We start from the raw sequence: 22,067 nt of genomic DNA, 5'->3' as shown, positions 1-22,067 counted from the left end.
TACACTGTTGATGGGAATGCAAACTAGTACAGCCACTATGGAGAACAGCGTGGAGATTCCTTAAAAAACTGGAAATAGAACTGCCATACGACCCAGAAAACCCAGTGCTGGGCATACACACCAAGGAAACCAGAATTGAAAGAGACACGTGTACCCCAATGTTCATTGCTGCACTGTTTATAACAGCCAGGACATGGAAGGAACCTAGATGTTCATCAACAGATGAATGGATAAGAAAGCTGTGGTACATATGCACAATGGAGTAGTACTCAGTCATTAAAAAGAATACATTTGAATCAGTTCTAGTGAGGTGGATGAAACGAGCCTATTATACAGAGTGAAGTAAGCCAGAAAGGAAAACACTAATACAGTATACTAACGCATATATATGGAATTTAGAAAGGTGGTAATGACAACTCTATATGCGAGACAACAAAAGAGACGCAGGTGTATAAAACAGTCTTTTGGACTCTGTGGGAGAAGGCAAGGCTGGGATGGTTTGAGAGAATAGCGCTAAATCATGTATATTATCATATGTGAGACAGATTGCCAGTCCAGGTTTGATGCATGAGACAGGGTGCTCAGGGCTGGTGCACTGGGATGACCCAGAGGATGGGATGGGGAGGGAAGTGGAAGGGGGGCTCAGGATGGGGAACACATGTACACCCATGGCTGATTCATGTGAATATATGACAAAACCACTGTAATATTGTAAAGTAATTAGCCTCCAATTAAAAAAACCAGCTGGTTTGATGGTGCTAAGAGATTCACTTTTGAAAAACTGAAAAAGTGAAGAGATTCACTTTTGCTTGTCTGGAAAGCTTTCGATTTCTCCATCAAATCTGAAGGAGAGTCTTGCTGGTAGAGTATTCTTTGTTGTAGTTTCTTCCCATTCATCACTTTAGATGTATCATTCCATTCCCTTCTGGCTTGCAGAGTTTCTGTGGAGAAATCAGCTGATAGCCTGATGGGAGTTCCCTGATATGTTGTTTGTTGTTTTTCCCTTGTTGCTTTTAATATTTTATCTTAGTCTTTAATTTTTGTCAGGTTGATTACTGTGTATCTTGGTGTGCTCCTCTTTGGGTTTATCTTTCCTGGGACTCTCTCTTGTCTCCTTCTGGGACCCCTATAATGCAAATTTTGCTGCATTTAATGATGTCCCAGAGGTGTCTTAAGCTACCTTCATTTCTTTTCATTCATTTTTCTATATTCTGTTCTGTGGCAGTGTTTTCCACCATCCTGTCCTCCAGGTCATTTTTCCATTCTTCTTCCTCAGTTATTCTGCGATTATTCTAGTGTATTATTCATCACTGTTTGTTCTTTAGTTCTTCTAGGTCTTTGGAAAACATTTCTTGCCTCTTCTCCATTATTTCCCCAAGATTCTGCATCATCTTCACTATCATTATTATGAATTCTTTTTCTGGAAGGATGCCTATCTCCACTTCATTTAGTTGTCTTTCTGGGGTTTTATAATCTCCCTTATTCTGGAACATATCTTTCTGCCTTTCATCCTGATTAACTTTCTGTAATGTGGTTTTTGTTCTAGCCACTGTGGAACTGTGTCTCTTCTTGCTTTTCCTGTCTGTCTTCTGATGAAAGAGGCCAAGAGGCTTGGGTAAGGTGCCTGATGGCAGGGACTGACAGTGGGGAAAACTGGATCTTGCTCCAGGGGGCAGATCATTGCTCAGTAAAGCTTTAATCCAATTATTTGCTGATGAGTAGGGTTGCACTCCCTTCCTGATAGTTGTTTGTCCTGAAGTGGCCAAGCACTGTGGACTACAGGGTCTATGGTAGGGTTAATGGCGACCTCCAAGAGGATTTACGGCAAGGGGGACCTTCCAGGACTGTGGCTCTCAGTGCCTCTGCCTCTGAGGTGAACCTCAGCTGACCCAGGCCTCCTCAGGAGACCCTCCAACATTAAAAGGTAGTTTGGCTCAGCATCCTGTAGGGTTACTGCTCCTTTCCTGGAGGCCTCTGTGTGTGCAAGATTTTGTTTGGGTCTTTCAAGGCTGGAGTATCTGTTCCCCCCATTTCTGTGGAAGTTTGATAATCAAATGCCACTGGCCTTCAAGGTCAGATTTCCTGGGGATTTCCATGTCCTTTGTTGGTTCCCCAGACTGAGAAGCATGACATGTGGTTGAGAACCTTCACAGAAGTGGGAGGGCTTCTTTGGTATTACTGTTCCCCAGTTCGTGGAGAACCTTACCCCATGGGGATGGCATTTCATTATATTGTGATTGTACCCATCCTACAGGCTCAATATATAGCATTGTACAGGTGGTAGTTACAAAAACCATCCTCAAGAAAGAGATGCACCACAGAAAATGGTTGCCCGAGGAGGTCTTACAAATAGATTAGGAAAGAAGAGAAGTGAAAGGCAAAGAAGAAATGGAAAGATATGCCCATCTGAATGCAGAGTTCATGAAAAGATATGTCCTTCTGAATGCAGAGTTCCAAAGTATAGCAAGGAGAGATACAAGAAAGGTTTCTTAAGCAAAGAAAGAGGAAAGCAACAGAATAAAAAAGACTAGAGCTCTCTTCAAGAAAATTGGAGATACCAAGGGAACATTTCTTGCAAAAAGATTGGCACATAAAGGAAAGAAATGATAAGGAACTAACAGAAATAGAGGAGATTAAAGAAGATGTGGCAAGAATACACAAAGGAACTGGAGAAAAAAGTCTTGATGACCTGGATAACCACTATGGTGTGGTCACTCACCTAGAGCCAGACATTCTGCACTGTGAAGTCAAATGGGCCTTAGGAAGCGTAGTATAAACAAAGCTAGTAAAGGTGATGGAATTCTGGCTGATCTGTTTAAAATCCTAGAAGATGATGCTGTTAAAGTGCTGACTCATTGAGACCAGCACATTTGGAAAATTCAGCAATGGCCACAAGACTGGAAACAGTCAGCCTTTATTCCAATCCCAAAGAAGGGTAATGCCAAAGAAAGTTGAAACTACCATGCTCTAATTTCACATGCTAGCAGGATAACAGTCAATATCCTTCAAGCTAGACTTCAATAGTACATGAACTGAGAACTTCCAGATATTCAACCTGGATTTAGAAAAGGCAGAGGAAGCAGAGGTCAAATTGCCAACATCCTTTGGATCATAGAAACAGCAAGAGAATTCCAGAAAAACGCTTACATCTGTCTCATGGATTAGGCTAAGTCTTTTGACTGTGTGGATTATAGGAAACAGAAAACTCTTCAAGAGATGGGAATACCAGACCACCTTACCTGACTCCTGAGAAACCTGTATGTAGGTTAAGAAGCAACCGTTAGAACCAGACATGGAACAACAAACTGGTTCCAAATTGACAAAGGAGTACACCAAGGCTGTATATTGACACCCTACTTATGTAATTCATATGCAGAATGCATCATGCATACCAGGCTGGATGAAGCACAAGCTGGAATCAAGATTGCAGCGAGAAATATCAGTAACCTTGAAACACAGATGACACCACCCTTATGGCAGAAAATGAAGAGGAACTAAAGAGCCTCTTATTGGAGAAGGACATGGCAACCCACTCCAGTATTCTTGCCTGGAGAATCCCAGGGATGGGGGAGCCTGGTGGGCTGCCGCCTATGGGGTCGCACAGAGTCGGACATGACTGAAGCGACTTAGCAGCAGCAGCAGCAAAGAGCCTCTTGATGAAAATGAAAGAGGAGAGTGAAAAAGCTGGCCTAAAACTCAATATTCCAAAAATTAAGATCATGGCATTCAGTCCCAACACTTCATGACAAATAGATGGGGAAACAATGGAAAAGAGCAACAGATTATTTTCTTCGGCTCCAAAATCACTGCCAAAGGTGACTGCAACCATGAAATTAAAAGACACTTGCTTCTTGGAATAAAAGCTATGACAAATAGACAGAATATTAAGAATCAGAGACATCACATTGCTGACAAAAGTCCATATAGCCAAAGCTATGGTTCTTCCAGTAGTCATGTATGGCTGAGGGAATTAGAGAAGGCTGAAGGCTGAAGAATTTGTGCTTTCAAACTGTGGTGTTGGAGAAGACTCTTGTGAGTCCCTTGGACAGCAAGGAGATGAAACCAGTCAAGCCTAAAGGAAATCAACCCTGGATGTTCTTTTGGAGGACTGATGCTGAAGCTGAAACTCCAGTACTTTGGCAACCTGATCTGAAGAGTCAACTCATTGGAAAAGACCCTGATGCTGGGAAAGATTGAGGGCAGGAGGAGAAAAGGGCAACAGAGAATGTGATGATGGACAGCACCACCAGCTCAATGGACATGAGTTTGAGCAAACTCTGGGGGACAGTGAAAGACAGGGAAGCCTGATATGAGCAGTCCAAGGGAATTCAAAGAGTTGGACCCGACTCAGCTTTCAGACAGAAACAAATCCCATTTAACAGTAACAGATATAAGGCAAAATAGGCATTAAACCAAGTTAAAGCATAATCAAAATTAAAAGTTACATTTTGTCCACAGTTAAGGTCAATATGTTTTATCAGTCCTTCTTAGAATTTTTTGATGTCATCAGATGAAGAAGAGTTGAAGAAAGTCTTTTCCTTGAAGCAGAGAAACCCACCATGGGAAGCCCTCAATTGATGAGGAGGTTGACAAGCTGAAAGCTGAGTCACATAGTTAATTTTAAGGCTTCAAGGTCTATGACACTATCTGTGCACAAAAACAGTCTGTCATAGAGACAGGTCCTTCTTAGGGGGAGTTTGAGCCCTCATTAAAGCTACAGGGAGAACATTAAACCAACTGTCTCATGTTTCTGAGTTTCCTACACAGATGCCTCTTAATAATGTCATTAGCTTTTCCAACTTTTTCTGAAGATTGGGGTCTCCAGGAACAGTGAAGTGGTATTCTATTCCTAGAACTTTTGACACCACTTGAGTTACAGTAGTTTTAAAGATGGAGCCATTGTCACTCTGAGATGTAGAGTTTAAGATCCCACTTACATCATGAGAAGTCAGTACAGTAAGATTTTGTCTATTAATAAGCTTAGGAGCTTTAGGTTTAGGAAAATGCCAGGAGCCAGCATGGGAGATCCCACCCATGACAAGGTCATGTGGAAGAGACCTGACGAGCAAGGCGGATCAGGACTTGAGGGACCCCCTAGACCTGCTCGAGCATCTACCCCCAAACCAGAATCTGTCTTACTATTTTGTGCCTATCACCAACTCTTCTGACATTAATAGGGGGCTATCTCCGACCACCTTTCTCTGGAAAAAATCAACTTAGGGCTCTAGTTGATAAGTCTCTTAGGCATGAAAGGAATATTTCAATTCAAACCCCTTTTGTTGGCATTCTAGCTTGCTTGGCTGGTTTATCCAGACTCTTGCAGCTATGCATGTGATTGTTTACAGCCTCCCAACTGTGAGAGACACGGGAAGCCTAAAACATTCTAAAATATAGAGCCTTTTGAAGAGTTAAAAACTATTAGAGTAGTGCTGGTGTAGGATTTCATTGTTGAGCCAATGCTTGCTGCCAAGCTCCCATATCCCTTATCCACTGTGCACCTGGGTGTGCAATAGTTAACATAGTTGGAATGTAAGAAAAACAAGTAGTAGCCTTGGAATTAACCACATCAGACCTTTGAGCTAATTGGTTCTTTCTTTGTTGTAACTCGCTGCACCTTTGCTCCGTGAAGATGTAACTCTGTTTAATACTATCTGAGGCTGACACAGATTAAAAATATAAAGAAAAAACACTTTAAGGGAATATAAGTTTTCTGGTTGAGCAGCCTTTATCAAAAGAGGGTCATAAAATGTCCACAGGCCTCCAAGGCTGGAAGATAATGTACACAACATTGTTTATGGAAAAGGTATACAGAAAAAATCCTGATTTTGATAAAGACAAAACAGATGTAATGTTTGGGCTGACTCTGCATGACTTTGCATCTTTCATTTCCCTCTACGTACAAGTCAAGGTATAAAAGTTCCTTTTGAAAATAAAGTTACCGGCCTCGCTCACCAAAGCTTGGTCACCCCATGTCATTTTTTCTCTCTCCCTTTCTATTTCAGGCTGATCCTTGAAGTGTAGGGGCTCTCTGAGTTCACTTTCCTGCCCAGGCTTCTAAGACCCTCTCGAGAAGGTGCTCTGCACCTTCTCCCCATCAAGAAGGTGCCTGTGGCCTACGTGAACAGAACAAGTCCCGTGCTGGGGCTTTATTGGTTTTCTCTTTCTCTCCTCTATTTTCTTATCTGCAACATTCTATCTTTATCTCTTTCTAAATCTCTCTTGCCAACGCTGTCTGCCCTGAGGGTACCCCTGGATCCTGCTGGGGCTGGACCACAACAGCAAAACAATAGTGTCAATTATCCTTTAAGCAATGCAGCCATGGCCTCTTTTTCAGTAACAAAGGGATTAAACTCTGATCCTGTGGGTAAGCTCAAAGCGGGAGCCTGCCAGAGAGCAGTTTAAAGAATCTTAAAAGCCTTTTGAGTTTCTGGGGACCAAACCAGCTTGTCAGTTTGGACCTGCTGAGTCTCAGTTGTAAGTTAATATAACGGCCAGGTAAGTTCTGCATAACCCAGAATCCAAATGGGGCAGTTGCCTGATTCCTAAAAATCCTCTCTTGTCTTAGTGTCATAGGTAGGGGATGACTTAATATAGGTTTAACTCTAAAAATTATCAATCAAATCAATGACTGAAAAATGTTTCTCCTTCAGAAATTTTAGACAATAAAATATAAGGATTAGACACTTATTAGTTGTATATCTTGAAGAAGTCAAATATGAAAAAGTGTACAAGGCTGTATATTGTCACCCTGCTTATTTAACTTATACGCAGAGTACATCATGAGAAATGCTGGGCTGGAGGAAGCACAAGCTGGAATCAAGATTGCCGAGAGAAATATAAATAACCTCAGGTGCAGATGACACCATCTTTATGGCAGAAAGTGAAGAGGAACTAAACAGCCTCTTGATGAAAGTGAAAGAAGAGAGTTAAAAAGTTGGCTTAAAGCTCAACATTCAGAAAACTAAGATCATGGCATCCTGTCCCATCACTTCATGGCAAATAGAAGGGGAAACAGTGAAAACAGTGGCTGACTTTATTTTTCTGGGCTCCAAAATCACTGCAGGTGGTGACTGCAGCCATGAAATTAAAAAATGCTTACTCCTTGGAAGCAGAGTTATGACCAACCCAGAGAGCATATTAAAAACCAGAGACATTACTTTGCCAACAAAGGGCTGTCTAGTCAAGGCTCTGGTTTTTCCAGTGGTCATGTATGGATGTGAGAGTTGGACTATAAAGAAAGCTGAGCCCCAAAGAATTGATGCCTTTGAACTGTAGTGTGGGAGAAGACTCTTGAGAGTCCCTTGGACTACAAGGAGATACAACCAATCCATCCTAAAGGAGATCAGTCCTGGGTGTTCACTGGAAGGACTGATGCTAAAGCTGAAACTCCAATCCTTTGGCCACCTGATGTGAAGAGCTGACTCATTTGAAAAGACCCTGATGCTGGGAAAGATTGAGGGCAGAGGGAGAAGGGGATGACAGAGGATGAGATGGTTGGATGGCATCACGATTTCGATGGACATGGGTTTGGGTGGACTCTGAGAGTTGGTGAAGGACAGGGAGGCCTGGTGTGCTGCAGTTCATGGTGTCGCAAAGAGTCGGACATGACTGAGCGACTGAATTGAGCTGAACTGAACAAGTCTCCATTTATCATTTGAGTTTATTTACTTCTAAAATAGAAGTGTTGTATGGACTGTTACAGGGAATTAATAGTCCTTGTTCCTTTACATTTTTAATGATTGGCTTTAACCTTCCTTAACTTTGGGCATTGGTGGGCACTATTTTTGATGTGGAAATGGGTGAGTCTTTGAGCTTGATAAAGACAGGAATAGCATTTTGTGCTCAACACACAGTTTTTCCATCAGCCCACACTTTGAGATTTACATTTTGTTTAACTAATGGGAGAGAAAGAGAAAGCTCCATATGCACGAAAACAGAGGCCTGGACGTTGTTCAGTATATTCCTCCCCAGAAGGGGTGAGAGAGACTTCATCACAATCAGAAACTTGTGAGAAAACAGCACAGAGTCTCAGTTACAGCTTAAAGAATGACTGAAATAATAGCATATGACTTGTCCTGACAGTCCCATTACAGTAGTGGACTGGGAGGAAACTGGACGAGGTCTTCAGTGTGCACAGAGAAATTTTCCTGTTTCCAAAAGAAATCGACTGATTGGCCTGTCACAGTTATTAATACCTTGAGTTCCTCAGGTGTAATTAGGAGGGGAGCTTGTGTGGGGCCCAAGACACCTTCAGTCATGATCCCTGGGGCCTACACCTCAGAAGGCAGTCTCTTTTCCAGTATGTTCCTTTGCAGACTAGACATGGAGCTGAAGGCAGCTTAGATGCCTGAGGGCAATCCTTCTTGAGATGTCTGTCCTTTCCACAGTAATAGCAAGCCCATCCCTTTTTACCTGGGTCCGTCTGGGCATTTTTCTCAGGCAGTTTCAGAGCAGGTCTAACAGCCATTGTTGGGGCATCAGTCTTCTGCCTGGCTCTTTTTTTGTATTTTCATCCTCATCTTCTCTGCCATAACATACTGTCTGAGCCAGCTGCAACAGTTTTTCTAAAGACTGATTTGGTCCAAACGCCTGTTTTAGTAAATTATGGCAGATATCTGGAGCTGACTGAGTGAGGAATCTATTTTCAAGGACCATTTCTCCATCTGAACTTTTAGGGTCAACATCAGTAAATGTGTAGAGAGCCTCCCATAATTACTAGGAATTTACCAGGAGTTTCCTTCTCTCCCTGTTCTATGTCATCCAACTTAGCATATTTAAAAGTCAGTGCACACTCACTTGAGTCATGAACGAATACATCCAGCAAAGAGAGTCTGTTATGGGAAGTGCTTGGTTGCAAGTAGGGAGGAGGGCTATTTCGTGTTCCCACTTTCTCCTTACCTTAAACTACTCATCTCCAAAAGTAGTAACTTCCCCCAAAACTCAAGCTCTCGAGTCAGGAGTCAGCATCTGTCCTAAGGCATGTATTCATTTCAGTTCAGTCACTCAGTCATGTCCAACTCTTTGTGACCCCATGAATGACAGCATATCAGGCCTCCCTGTCCATCACCATCTCCTGGAGTTCACTCAAACTCACGTCCATCGAGTCAGTGATGCCATCTAGCCATCTCATCCTCTGTTGTCCCCTTTTCCTCCTGCCCCCAATCCTTCCAAGCACCAGTCTTTTCCAATGAGTCAACTCTTCCCATGAGGTGGCCAAAGTACTGGATTTTCAGCTTTAGCATCTTTCCTTCTGAAGAACACCCAGGGCTGATCTCCTTTAGAATGGACTGGTTGGATCTCCTTGCATTACATCTCACCAAATAAGGTCATAAGGTAAAGTTAGTCCCACAAAGTCTTCCATGTACCTTTTGGATCCTCTAAATATTCTATTGAGACTGAGGCAACCCCTCCTAGAAGGGTGCCCTGATTCTCAGCCTGTTCATTTGGAGCCCCAGATACAGGGGCAAAGTAAGAGAACAGGAGGGAGCTGTAGGTTCCCCACCCAAATCTGTACCCATAGGACACAAGTCTGGAATGTCTCGCAGAGAGATAAAGAGCAAGAGAGATGGCAGTTCTACCCATTTCTCTTGTTTTCTTCAGAACCGGTCTAGTTGTAAAATAGTATCATAGTTAAGAGACCCTTCAAATGCCCAGAATTCCCCATCTTTCATAGGATAACATGACCATTCAATATCACAGAAGAAGATCAGGCATGTTTTCCTAACCTCTGAGGATCAGGCTGGTTTTCGAAAAGGCAGAGGAACCAGAGATCAAATTGCCAACATCCACTGGATCATGGAAAAAGCAAGAGAGTGCCAGAAAAACATCTATTTCTTCCTTATTGACTATGCCAAAGCATTTGACTGTGTGGATCACAATCAACTGTGGAAAATTCTGAGAGATAATGGAATACCAGACCACCTAACCTGCCTCTTGAGAAATCTGTATGCAGGTCAGGAAGCAACAGTTAGAACTGGACATGGAACAACAGACTGGTTCCAAATAGGAAAAGGAGTACGTCAAGGCTGTATATTGTCACCCTGCTTCTTTAACTTCTATGCAGAGTACATGATGAGAAATGCTGGACTGGAAGAAACACAAGCTGGAATCAAGATTGCCAGGAGAAATATCAATAACCTCTGATATGCAGATGACACCACCCTTATGGCAGAAAGTGAAGAGGAGCTAAAACGCCTCTTGATGAAAGTGAAAGAGGAGAGTGAAAAAGTTGGCTTAAAGCTCAACATTCAGAAAACGAAGATCATGGCATCCGGTCCCATCACTTCAAGGGAAATAGATGGGGAAACAGTGGAAACAGTGTCAGACTTTATTTTTTTGGGCTCGAAAATCACTGCAGATGTTGACTGCAGCCATGAAATTAAAAGACACTTACTCCTTGGAAGAAAAGTTATGACCAACCTAGATAGTATATTCAAAAGCAGAGACATTTCTTTACCGACTAAGGTCCATTTAGTCAAGGCTATGGTTTTTCCTGTGGTCATATATGGATGTGAGAGTTGGACTGTGAAGAAGGCTGAGCGCCGAAGAATTGATGCTTTTGAACTGTGGTGTTGGAGAAGACTCTTGAGAGTCCCTTGGACTGCAAGGAGATCCAACCAGTCCATTCTGAAGGAGAACAACCCTGGAATTTCTTTGGAAGGAATGATGCTAAAGCTGAAGCTCCAGTACTTTGGCCACCTCATGTGAAGAGCTGACTCATTGGAAAAGACTCTGAAGCTGGGAGGGATTGGGGGCAGGAGGAGAAGGGGACGACCGAGGATGAGATGGCTGGATGGCATCACTGACTTGATGGACGTGAGTCTGAGTGAACTCCAGGAGATGGTGATGGACAGGGAGGCCTGGCGTGCTGCGATTCATGGGGTCGCAAAGAGTTGGACATGACTGAGCGACTGATCTGATCTGATATGAGGATCAACTTCTCCCAGCATTAAAAACAACAACAACAAAAAAACAGTTTAAGGGAGTGGTTCTGGAACTGCTAGCTCCCATCTGTTAGAGAGAAAAAAGCGCCATCCACAACCATGGTTTTTTTTTTTCCACCAGAGGCGTCCTTCCCTGCTCTAGATGAGGGTGTATGCAGACTCTCTACCAAAGCTTTTCTTCCCTGGTCAGACTTTGTCAGTCCCTTACCGACGCAGGCATCTTCCTCGTCCCTCTCGGTTCTGCCACTGAGGCGGGGTGGAGATGCACAGGGGGTAGACCTGAGAGCATCCCAGGCTGATGTAGCTCCATACCACCAACACCTTTGTTTGATTGGCCCTTTTCTCTAATGCCATCCGGGCTGGAGCAGAGTAGTTTCCCCAGAATGTTTCCCAAGCTAGGGCTCCTAGGGGAAGCATCCGTCTTTCGTGTGCCTGTGTGCATTCCTGAGCACAGTCCTGACCGCAGTAGAAGCAGTGAGTCATAAAGGGCAGACAACAGCCAAGATAGCCCATCTGAGTGTAACCAGGCCAGTGTATGTGTAGCCAAGATGTGGTGGGGGGTTGGCCAGAGATTAGATTATATTGAGGGGAAACCCTTGGGGAGCTGGAATCAATGGCATATCAAATTTGGGACTTTCTGCAGTCACCAGATTCGTGCTTCTATGGGCTGGCTTATAAATCATGCATTAAGATGTGAATAGACCAATGATTCTGGGAAGAGGTCCTAATATTAGCATCTATTTCAAAACCCCTCCTTGCCTGTTAGGTGGCATCCCAGCCCTGGAGAAGGGCACAGGGACTGAGGGAGTGACAAAACTTATCGCTTTGCAGAAGGACATGGGTTTCTCTATGAAACATTTGGGGTCCGGCCACAGTTCTCCTGGCAGGTGGACCCATTTGGTGCATCCTCCACGACCCCTACCCTGTTTGCCCTGGCGGGCTTCAATGCCCATGTCATCTCCAGGATCGACTACGACCTGAAGGAGGCCATGCAGGATAACCGGGTGAGTGGTGGGCCACATCTACTCATCCACTTTCTCACCATCAGAACTGGAAAAAGCTCTGTACCGTTAGTGATGGTGATGATCCCCCTGTGTCTAGGGGCATTCAAGCAGAGTTAGAGATAGCCTGCCTGGCAGGTCCTGGCCGAGAGTCCTGCCCTGAGGAGGGTCAGATGAAGGTGCAGACAGGCAGCATCTGGAGGGCCGATTCCTCCGCCTCCTGTGGCTTTGAGAGGTCAGGGGAACCTTGTGGGGGGGCAGCAGAGGGGGATCTGAACCCCTGAGAGCAGCGGGTGCAGAGAGGATACTCAGGTGGGGCCTGCGGAGGGGAACTGGGCCCTCACCCTGTTCCCTCCGGGTTTGCAGCAGCTGCAGTTCGTGTGGCGAGGGTCCAGATCCCTGTCGGCGCAGCAGGAAATCTTCACACACGTCCTGGACCAGTTTGGCTACTGCTCGTGAGCACCTGCCTCGGGCCAGCCCCCTTCCCAGCTCCCTCCCTGGACCACCTCAGCCACGCCCTTCATGGCCAGCCCTGAGGGCATGCACTGAGCACCCATCTTACAGAAAGAATAACTGAGGCCTGGACACCTAGCCAAGGTCCCGCGGTAGCAGCCATGGGGCAGATGGAATGGCTCAGGCGATTGAGTCAAAACTTCCGAGTTCTGGCACCAGCCCTCCTATGGGCTGTCTGGTGGGGGGCCCTGCGTCCAGTCCCTCTGATCTCTGTTCCTGGGGGGCTGTGGGTGGGGGCTGAGCCCTGGTGAGCAGAGGAGGTGGGATGAAGCAGCAGCTGACAGAAGAAGCAAGGGGGACTCACTAGCAGGTTCTGGGTGCCCTGTAGGATCAGGGTGAGGTGCCCAAGTGCCCACAGGGCTCACACAGGGGCATCTTCTGTCCACACAGCTCTCGTCTGCCCGTCACCACACTGTCCAGCCCCTGATGGGAGATGGAGGCCTCGATGCTCTGGCCTCCCTGAGCCCTGCCTGCCTCCCCGCCCTTGTGCTGCTGCCATTTTCAGGGCAGGGCCCCCTAATGCTCCTCTCTCCCTTAGTGAGGGATTTAACTGGGATGGCGAAGCCATCTTCCCAGGTACATCCCTGGATGACATGTACCTCCAAATGCAAATCCCTGTCACCGAGGACAACATCCAAATATTTACCAGTCTCCTGGTGAAGAATGTGTTGACTCGAGCCACCTGGTTCCAGACACCACATGTCCTCTGGCCCTGGGTAAGTTGGGGTCCCTGGCCCTGGTTCCTCAACTCTGTGCAGGTGTTGCTCTCTTCGGTCTGACCCCAGCACTTGACTCCACCCAGGATTGTGTGTCCACCTCTAACCATTCCAGTGTCCACCCAGGCAGTGGGCCATCCCAGCCCTGGCTCAGTCCTCCTTCCCTGCACCTGGAGTCCTCACCCAGTCTACCAGCTTCTCCCCCGACCCTGGATCCACAGTCTCCGCCTCCATGGCAGCCCCTCCTTTACACAGGCTCCAGCTCCTCCCCAGCTCTCCCCTCCTTTCCTATTCTCAATGTTGGGGGCAGAGGCTTCGGCCTGAATCCTGACTCCCTACTCAGGGGCTGTGAGACTTGGACAATCTGAGCCTCACTTTCCTCTTCTGTGAAATGGGGATGATGACAGGACCTGCTCCATTGGCTGAATTTCTCTTATAATGAAAGGCACCCTCATGGGACAGTGCTGGACACCCAGTCACCATTGTTGTCCCAGCCAAACCGGATGGAGCACCTGCTGTGCTCCCAGAGGAGAGAGCTTGTGAGCCCCGTGCGGAGTCAGTGTCCACCATGCGGAGAGGGGGGCCATCCTGCAGATGAAGAGATGCTATTGCTATGCAGGCTGGGCTCTTTACCCAGAAGGGCTGGACATTGTTTCTGTCCCCTGGCTGCAGGGATGTGACAGGCAGTTCTTCAACGCCTCGCTGCAATTCACCAACATGGACATTGTAATGGATTACATCAATAGTCACTCATTGGAGTTCAATTTATCAATGGAGTATGCCACGCTCGGCGACTATTTCCAGGCTGTGCACTCTGACCAAGTCGCCTGGCAGGTCCGAGACCACCGTGACTTCCTGCCCTATTCCTCGGGTAGGAGCCTCTGGGGGTAGGGAGGGATTCGGTGCAAGGGAGATGTCACCAAAGCAGTGACATGTGGTTTCCCAGTCTCCTCAGCTCTGCCAGTGGAGCCCACAGGGCCACTGGGTCAGACAGCCCTACCTCACCCGCCTGCCTCATGTGGACTGCCTAGGGTGGGGACAGATACAGGCGGGCTCAGTGTTGTCCACTGTTCCTTTGCCGGTTCCTTTCTTTCACAAGAGAGGCTTGAGTGATGTCCAGAGGCAGCCTGGGTTTCCGCTGGGGCACTGGCGGGGCTTGGTCATGCCCCTTGGGGACTTCGTCATACCATGACCTTTGTGTCCAGGGTAAGGAGAGTGATTTCAGGGATCTCAGCTCCCAATGGCCCTGCCAGCCTGCCCCCATGGACAACCAGAGGGACCTGGTGGAAGGCATGCCTCTCCAGACCCTGATTTTCCTCAGAGGCACAGAGGGGCGGCCAGCACTCCAGCCCTTCCATTCTGTGTCCTGACTTCCCTCATCCCTCTTCCTCCTCCTCTGAAGTCCTCCAGGGCCCCTCCTCACAGGCCATCCCAGGGGCCCATGTGCTCACTGGGATTCTTTCCTCGTCACAGTGTCAGGCCTCCCCCGGCCTGCCCCCACCTAGCCTGACCCTGTCAGTGGCCCAGGCCTTCCAGGGATCTCATACCATTGCTGAGCTGGCTGGACCAGGAACCCTGAGATCACCTGCTGGCCTAGGCTGTGTCCCTGGGGACCAGGCAGATCCATCCTGACCTCATCTTCCTCAGCATTTCCCAAGTGGGGCTCAGGGGCCTCTAAGGGCAGGCCCTTCCACTGACCCCTGGCCTTTTTCTCCTAGACATGCATCATGCCTGGACTGGATTCTATGCCTCCCGAAGTGGGCTCAAGGGGCTGGCAAGGAGAGCCAGCAGTCTGCTGTACGCTGGGGAGTCCATGTTTACTCGCTATGTGCTGTTGGCTTCCCACCAGTTCCTGGACCCGGCCTGGGGCCTGCAGCAGCTCCAGCAGCTCCGCTGGGCGGTCTCCGAGGTAACACAGTGCCTCCCAGAGACAGGACAGGATTGGATATTCCGGGGCTGTGTGCCTCCCCCTCCCTAGGCCAGCACACCTCCCTGTCCCTTGTTACTATAGGTCCCTTTTATAGATGAGAACACTGAGGTCACCGTAGATCACAAGACCATGCATGATGAAGCTGCCCCAAGGCTAGGACCATGGCCTGCCAGGGTCCAGCTGTGGTTCAGTAAGATTTAAAGCCAGACTGTCCCAGAGCAGTAAGGGCGAAGTGGAGCGGCATTGGTGTCCAACAGTCCTGGCTGGAGTCAAATCTCAGCTCAGCTCTATGAGCTCAGGATTCCCCTCTCTGAGCTCTAATTTCCTCCTTGAAAAATGAGAACTACATGCTCACTCAGGACATTAATGGGACAGTTGAATGTGATAATACACATATGCTGGTGGGCTCTGTGGCTGACACAAATAAAGCTGTTCATAAATCTGCATCTTACTTATTCCACACTGTGCAGATGGGAAAACTGAGACAAAAGATCTCCTATAACTTGTCTCCTCTCCAGTCAGAAATGGGCCTCACGGCCCATGAGATTCATAGTCACTAAAGGGAATTGCTGGCAGGACCAGTCATTGTGTGGGTGTGTGATGGGATAGACTTTAGCATCCATCAGGGTGAGTGGACACGTGGCTTCACCACACAGGGCCATGTTTCCCTTCTGGGAAGAGGAGACCATCCATCCTACATGGTGCAGATGAGTACAAGGCCATGTGTGTGGCTTGTCTGGAACAGGTTATCTTCAATTCTGGGATGAGTGGGTCACAGAGGGAAGCTGGGCAGGGTCCTTTCCAGAATTCTGTTTTCTGTACAGCATCTGGGACATAGCTATGTGTTTTCCCAAGGTCAACAATACTTGGGGCAAGATCATCAGCCTCTCTGACCTCAGATTTCTCTTCTGTAAAGTGGGAGAAATCCCCAGTTCTCCAGCAGCACCTACTTAGAGGGAAGCGGAGTCAGGGCCCAGTGGGCATCAGGACAGCAGGTGCTGAGCAGAGGCCAGCCTGACCCCACTCTTATCCTGTTCCTGCGGGGGCCCAGGTCCAGCACCATGACGCCATCACTGGAACTCATGTTCCAAATGTGGGTGACATGTTTGTGGAGCACCTGAGCACTGGGATGCAAGGGGTGCACAATCTGATGTCCCACATCATCCAGGACAGGTTTCCAGCCCACTCAGGTAAGTGAGGCCCATGGGGACAGTGTGGGCCATGGCGGGTGTCTGCCCCAGTCTGAGAAGACAGCCTGAGGGTTAGGGGACGGGCTGGAACACCTGAGCTTCAGACTCGAGGCCCGTCCAAGGGAGGCTTTCATTTCGGCATGAGCTGGGCAGGTGCCTTCACTTCACTGAGCTGTTTCCTCTCTGTGATTGAGGAAGGCCTAGTTCCTGCCTCCAACTAGAGGCAGGAATAAATGGTAATGCAGTGTGGATGTTGCCAAGCACACTGCTTGCACAATTTAGTGTAAAACCTCACACATCCTGAAAGCTGGAAGTGTTACTGTCCTCACTTCATAGCTGAGGGCACACATGGAACAGAGATCGTGGAGCTGCCCAGGGTCACACAGGAAGGAATGGTCCCCGTACTCCTGAGCTGCCCAGGGTCACACAGGGAGGATGATACCCATACCCCTGTGCTGCCTGGCTCCGCAGACAGGATGCACATGTTCTTTTGACTTTGCGGGTTTCACAGGTAGAGGATGAGTGATCACCCTGTTTGCCTGAGGGGATTCACCCCTGCAAATCCTGGGCAATCAGAGATAGGTGCCTTCCCTGCAGGAGCATGTGGCCCGCCCACCTTCCCAGGGTCCACACTCACCCTGCTCTCTCTCACTGTGCCCTCCCCACTCTCCCCCTCCCCTCACCTGCCCTGCTCTGCCCTCGGCTCTGTGTCTGTGTGCAGTCCCATCTTACCTTCAGACACTGGAAGGGCCCTGGGGTCAGGAGTGCAGCAGACTGGAATCCTGTCCACTAGGACTGGTGGTGGGAGGGGATGATGGTCATAGAAAGGGAGGTAGAACTGGGTCCTTCCAGTGTCTGGTGAGGCCAGCCATTCCCATGAGCTCACGGGGGCAGCTCCCCAAGGAAGGGCCAGGTGGACACCCCAGAAAGGCATCCAGCCATGGGAACTGCCTGGGCAGAGACCGGGGACTGGACATTATGTGTGCAGTGTTCAAGGATCTGGGAGTCACTGAATGTGGTCATAGACGGTCACCTGGGGTGGGGGGTAGAGCAGAAAAAGAATCCAGGTTCATACCAAAGAGGGCTCCAGTGCTGACCTTGGTGATTGACCTTGACCCTCCAAGCTCCAGAGAATTGTCTGTACATTGCCAAGTGCTCCAGCTTTGGAGCCAGGCCATAGGACATGGGTCACCTTGGACAACTAACCCTTTGCTATAGACCTCAGTCTTCTCACCAGTAATGTTGGCTGAAAAGTAGAAATGAGTGAGGAGGTCAAGGACCCTCATCTTTAGGGGCACGCTCCCCCATCCTGCCTAGGAATCAGAACCCAGCTTGAATAGATGAGGAGGGAGTTGGACATCAGAGCCCATGTGTCTGTCTGTCCTTCCCCCTGGCCTCTCCAGAGCTGGTCTCACCTACCTTAGATTCTCTTGTTCTGAGGGGCACCAGGGGTGAAGGTTGGGTCAGGTAGGGCAGTAGAGCCTGTTCTCTGTGTGCAGGCCCAGAGCCTGGGGGACACTTTGCAGTGGTCTACAACCCGCTGGCCTGGACGGTCACCACCATCTTCACCCTGACTGTGGACTTCCTCAAAGTCAGCATCACAGACGAGTCAGGCCACGCTGTGCCTGTACAGGTAAGGGGGACATCCCGTCTATGGTGCATGCCCTGTTGCTTCCCCTGCTCTGCCCTGGGCCCCCAGAAGTGGGCATCTAAAGGGAAGAGGTGACACGCTGCCTGACTGTGAGGGGTGTCCTATGGGTGAGTCACCATCAGGGTCAGTGGATCCACCCAGCGGACTGACCCTGCCCTTTGCATACCTGAGTTGACCAGAATCCGCCTGTAATGCAGAGCCACAAGAAACATGGGTTCAATACCTGGTCGGGAATATCCACTGCATGAGTGCATGGTAACCCACTCCAGTACTCTTGACTGGAGAATCCCATGGGCAGAAAGCCTGGCGGGCTACAGTCGATGGGGTCACCAAGAGTCAGACAACACTGAGGTGACTTGGTGTATATGTATATAACCCTGTGTCAATATCTACTTCTCATGGGGAAGCCAGCAATAGTCTTCGCTGTGCATCTTTATGGAGGTGCTGTCATAGGGGCAGGCCCCAGCTATGACACCCACATCCTGTGTGGTCCCTCCTCATCTCCTTCCCAGACCTGGAGCTAGACTTGATTACAGAGGTGACCCTCCTGTTACCAAGCCAGCCCTTCCTTGGGGAGATGGATCGAGTAATGCCATCAGTCAGCCATTCAGCAAACATTCCTGAAGCCTGTGCTGGGCTCATCCCTGGACTCGGGAGCCATCCTGGGATTCAAGGAGCAGACACAGAAATGGACAGTTAAGGCGCGGGGTAATGATCAGGCAGCCAGGGCAGCGATCCTTAGCTGAGAGAGAGTGGGAAGATTCCTCTATGTCAAGGTCAGGGGAGGGAAGGGTGTTGGGTGAAGTAGACCCGACATGGAACATCTCCCTTCCCCACCCAGAGGCACCACCCACCAAGCCCAAATGCTCTTTCTTAAATACTACTGAACACCTAGTATGTGTCAGGAGTTACTCTAGGCACTGGAGGAACTTTAATAACCAAATAGACAAAAGTCTCTGCACTTGGGGGGCTCCTATCCCAGTGGGGGATCCAGGCAAGAAGAAAATCAGAAAGGATAGGAGTGACAGATGACAACTGTGGTGGAGGAAAACATCAGGACAGGTTAGGGGTGTGGGGTGGGGATGGGTGTCTGCTTTAGTTCAGAGAAAGGCCGGGCTGGAGGCTGTGAGGAGCCACATGGGCTTGCTCGTAGTGCCCCAGACCTTCCCACAAGACCTGGAAGTGACACTTGCTTCCTAGAGACTGAGGAACCTCCTGCATGGACCCAGTGTCCTCATGCAAATCCCTTCCCTGAGTCAGATGACACAGAGGTAGAGAAAGACCTGCAGGCTGACCTGGAAACCTCCCTCCTCGGAAAAATCAGAGGGCTAGGAGACAAGGGAGCCCCCTCTAAAGAGGTCGAGGGGGCAGTGTGAGCAGTCTCAGAGGCAGGAACAGAGGGGAGTGTGGGAGGAGGGCAGGTGGTTTGCAGCCCCAGGAGAGGAGGAAGAGGGGAGAGGAGATTAGACCTGGTTGAGCAGGGAGGGTGCAGGAGGGGAGCCAGCTCAGCCCCATGTTGGGTGACCAGCTGTCTCCGTGCCGAGCAAGCACTCCATCTGCCAGGTGTGTAAGCCCAGGGTTTCCAAGGGAACGGAGGCACCTTCCATCCTGACAGCCATCATTCATCCCGTCCTTCGGGTCTTTCAGGTCCAGCCCTCGAAGGAGATGCCCTTTGCCTATGACCTGTATGTGCTGACCACAATCCCAGGACTCAGTTACCGGTACTACAGCATCCGCCCCAGCAGGAGTTCCCAGGAGAAAACTGGGGAGCCTGAGCCCTTTGTGGCCAAAACCATGCAGTTTGGAGGCCGGCTCAGGAGACTTGCCGGGCAAGTGGGCCGGAGCCTGGTGCCTGTGAAAAATGACTGCTACATCGTCTTCCTGGACCTGGACACCAACCTGATGCACAGCGTCTGGGAGAGGTGAGGTGCAGTCATTGCTGTCTCTGAGGCCAGGAAGACCCTGGGACCTGGGCGTGTAATGCCTACTTGGATCTCCATTTCCTCAGCCAAAGGGCGAGGGTGTGATGGTACTGAAGCTCCCTGTAGTGCATCGAGCTGTATTTCTAAGTGTGTGAGTCTAGGCCAGGACCCAGAAGCAGCCAGGACCTACAGGATCCAGCAGAGGTGGTCAGGGGGAGGGTGTGGGGAGCAGCAGAAATGGAGTGCAGCCCCAGAACGTTCTGAGTCTCCCTGGTCAGGCTGGGAAAGGTGCAGTCAGTGTGTGGACTTAGGATCCATCATGGCTCAAGCCCCACGCATCTTTCACCTCCATCAAGCCCTGGTGACTTGAACCTCCTTTCTGTCTCTCCAGACTGGCCTACATTGACATATCATGCAATGAGATTATTCCATATGTGGTACTTGGCAGGCTGCCTTCTTTCAATTCTCGTCATGTTTCTAACTTTCAGGCATGTTGAAGGGTGAATGAGACCCCTCATTCTTCTTGCAGACTCAATAATATTCTGTTGTACAGATAGACCACTTTCGTCCTGTTGAAGGGTCTCTTCATCCCTGGCTCCTGGCTGGCATCTCCATGGAGGCTCTGTGAGCCTGGTTTCAGCATGAGGATGACATGTTTTCTGTCATGATGACACTGCTTTCTCTTTCCTCTGTGTGCAGGCAGAGTAACCGAAAGGTATACATGACCCAGCAGTTCATGGAGTATCACACAAACAGTGATGTCTGGAAAGGCCCTGTTTCAGACAATTATGTGTTTACACCCAGCGGTGCAGCAGAGCCAGCGTGGGAGGCTGTGAGGATGGAGATCGTGGAGGGGCCGCTGGTCACTGAGATCCGGCAGTACTTCTACAGGTGAGGGCGGCCCCCTGCTTGTGCTCAGCTCATGGAGGTGCTCACAGGCAGGGGAATGAGGAAATGAGGGCCCGTCATGCTTCAGACACCCAGCTCCTGGACCTGGGCTTGGCACACGGTCCTTCCTCCGTGGAAGTTCGATGAAGTCATGAGCTGCTCCAGTCTCTGCCGTCCTGCTCTGCTTGTCTGCACTGTGTCACCTTGGTGCTACCTAAGTCCAGAGGTGGGACAGGAGCCCATGGTGGCAGTGACCTAGACACGAGAGCAGTTCTTGTGTTTTCATGAGCAGGACAGACAGAGCCCCCAGGCCTGGTCGGGTAACCAGAGTCTTCAGAGGACAGGGTCCCTCCTGTTCTATTGCCCAAGCAGGCTACCCGGCCCGCTGGCTGTAGCAAGGATGGAGGGAGGGTAATGGAAGGAGATGAACGAAAGAATAAGGAAGGTACATCAGAAGGCACCCTGGGCTTGACCTACCTGTCCTGCTTCTCCTCCAGGAAGGTGAACGACAGTGAGCCCACATTCACCATCTACTCCCGGCTGGCTCACAGTCCCCAGGGCTCTGACGGGGAGCTGCTCTGCCATCGCATAGAGCAGGAGTACCGGGTGGGCCCCTTGGAGCTGAACCGTGAGGCCATCCTGAGGATAAGCACCAAGCTGAACACGGGGCGGGTCCTCTACTCGGACAACAACGGCTACCAGATGCAGCGCAGGCCCTACAGGGACTACAAGAACAACACCATCGCTCGGGTACGTCCTGAGCTGTCCTGGAGTGTGGCTGCTGTAGACCCAATCTTGATGGCCAATTTCCAGAAAGCAGGAGAGTCCCCTTAGGGCCAGATCATCTCTGGAGCCCCACTGAGACTGAGCCCCACTGAGACTCACTGCCCTGAGTCTGCCCCTCGGGCCTGTGGCCAGGAGTATTCAGACCAAGTCTCAGAGCTCTGGGGCCACCGCGGATGAGCTGTGTCCCTGAGGTCTGTGTGCACCGCGGGTCCTCCTCGGTCAGATGGATGACCAGCTGGGGGTTGCTTGAGGGTTAAGCACGTGGTGCCTGTCTAGGCCTGAACCGGGTGTGACCCTCCTTGGCTACTCAGAGGTGAGTCACAGCCTGTCCTCCAGGGAGAGCTGAGCAGGGGCTGGATTCCAAAATCATTCAGTTCCCAGACCTCGCCCTCCAGAAGCATGACCTTGGGTGAGTCCCTGGGTGTCCCTGGACCTCGGTGCTCTCCTGGGAAGAGAGCGACCTCCCCCAGAGCTGTGCTGAGGTCTGGGATGATCCAGGGGCAGCGCCGTGCTGGGCACCTCCTGAG

At 49.5% G+C, this 22,067-nt stretch overlaps 1 protein-coding gene across 1 annotated transcript in view; it reads left to right on the top strand.

The window, feature by feature from the left end:
- The window catches only part of LOC128049708 (epididymis-specific alpha-mannosidase-like), a 43,168-nt gene that overhangs the window by 13,281 nt on the left and 7,820 nt on the right, over window positions 1-22,067 (top strand). Inside the window, 11 exon segments of the mRNA XM_052642018.1 lie at window positions 11,775-11,947; window positions 12,311-12,399; window positions 12,996-13,173; window positions 13,668-13,723; window positions 13,725-14,044; window positions 14,892-15,082; window positions 16,155-16,293; window positions 17,793-17,926; window positions 19,592-19,866; window positions 20,566-20,757; window positions 21,252-21,504. Of these exon segments, the coding sequence (XP_052497978.1) occupies window positions 11,775-11,947; window positions 12,311-12,399; window positions 12,996-13,173; window positions 13,668-13,723; window positions 13,725-14,044; window positions 14,892-15,082; window positions 16,155-16,293; window positions 17,793-17,926; window positions 19,592-19,866; window positions 20,566-20,757; window positions 21,252-21,504 (2,000 nt within the window).

This window comes from Budorcas taxicolor, chromosome 6, assembly GCF_023091745.1.
Source record: "Budorcas taxicolor isolate Tak-1 chromosome 6, Takin1.1, whole genome shotgun sequence".
Taxonomy (NCBI): Eukaryota; Metazoa; Chordata; class Mammalia; order Artiodactyla; family Bovidae; genus Budorcas; species Budorcas taxicolor.
The sequence above is the reverse complement of the archived record's forward strand: the minus strand, read 5'-3'. Positions and strand labels throughout refer to the sequence as shown.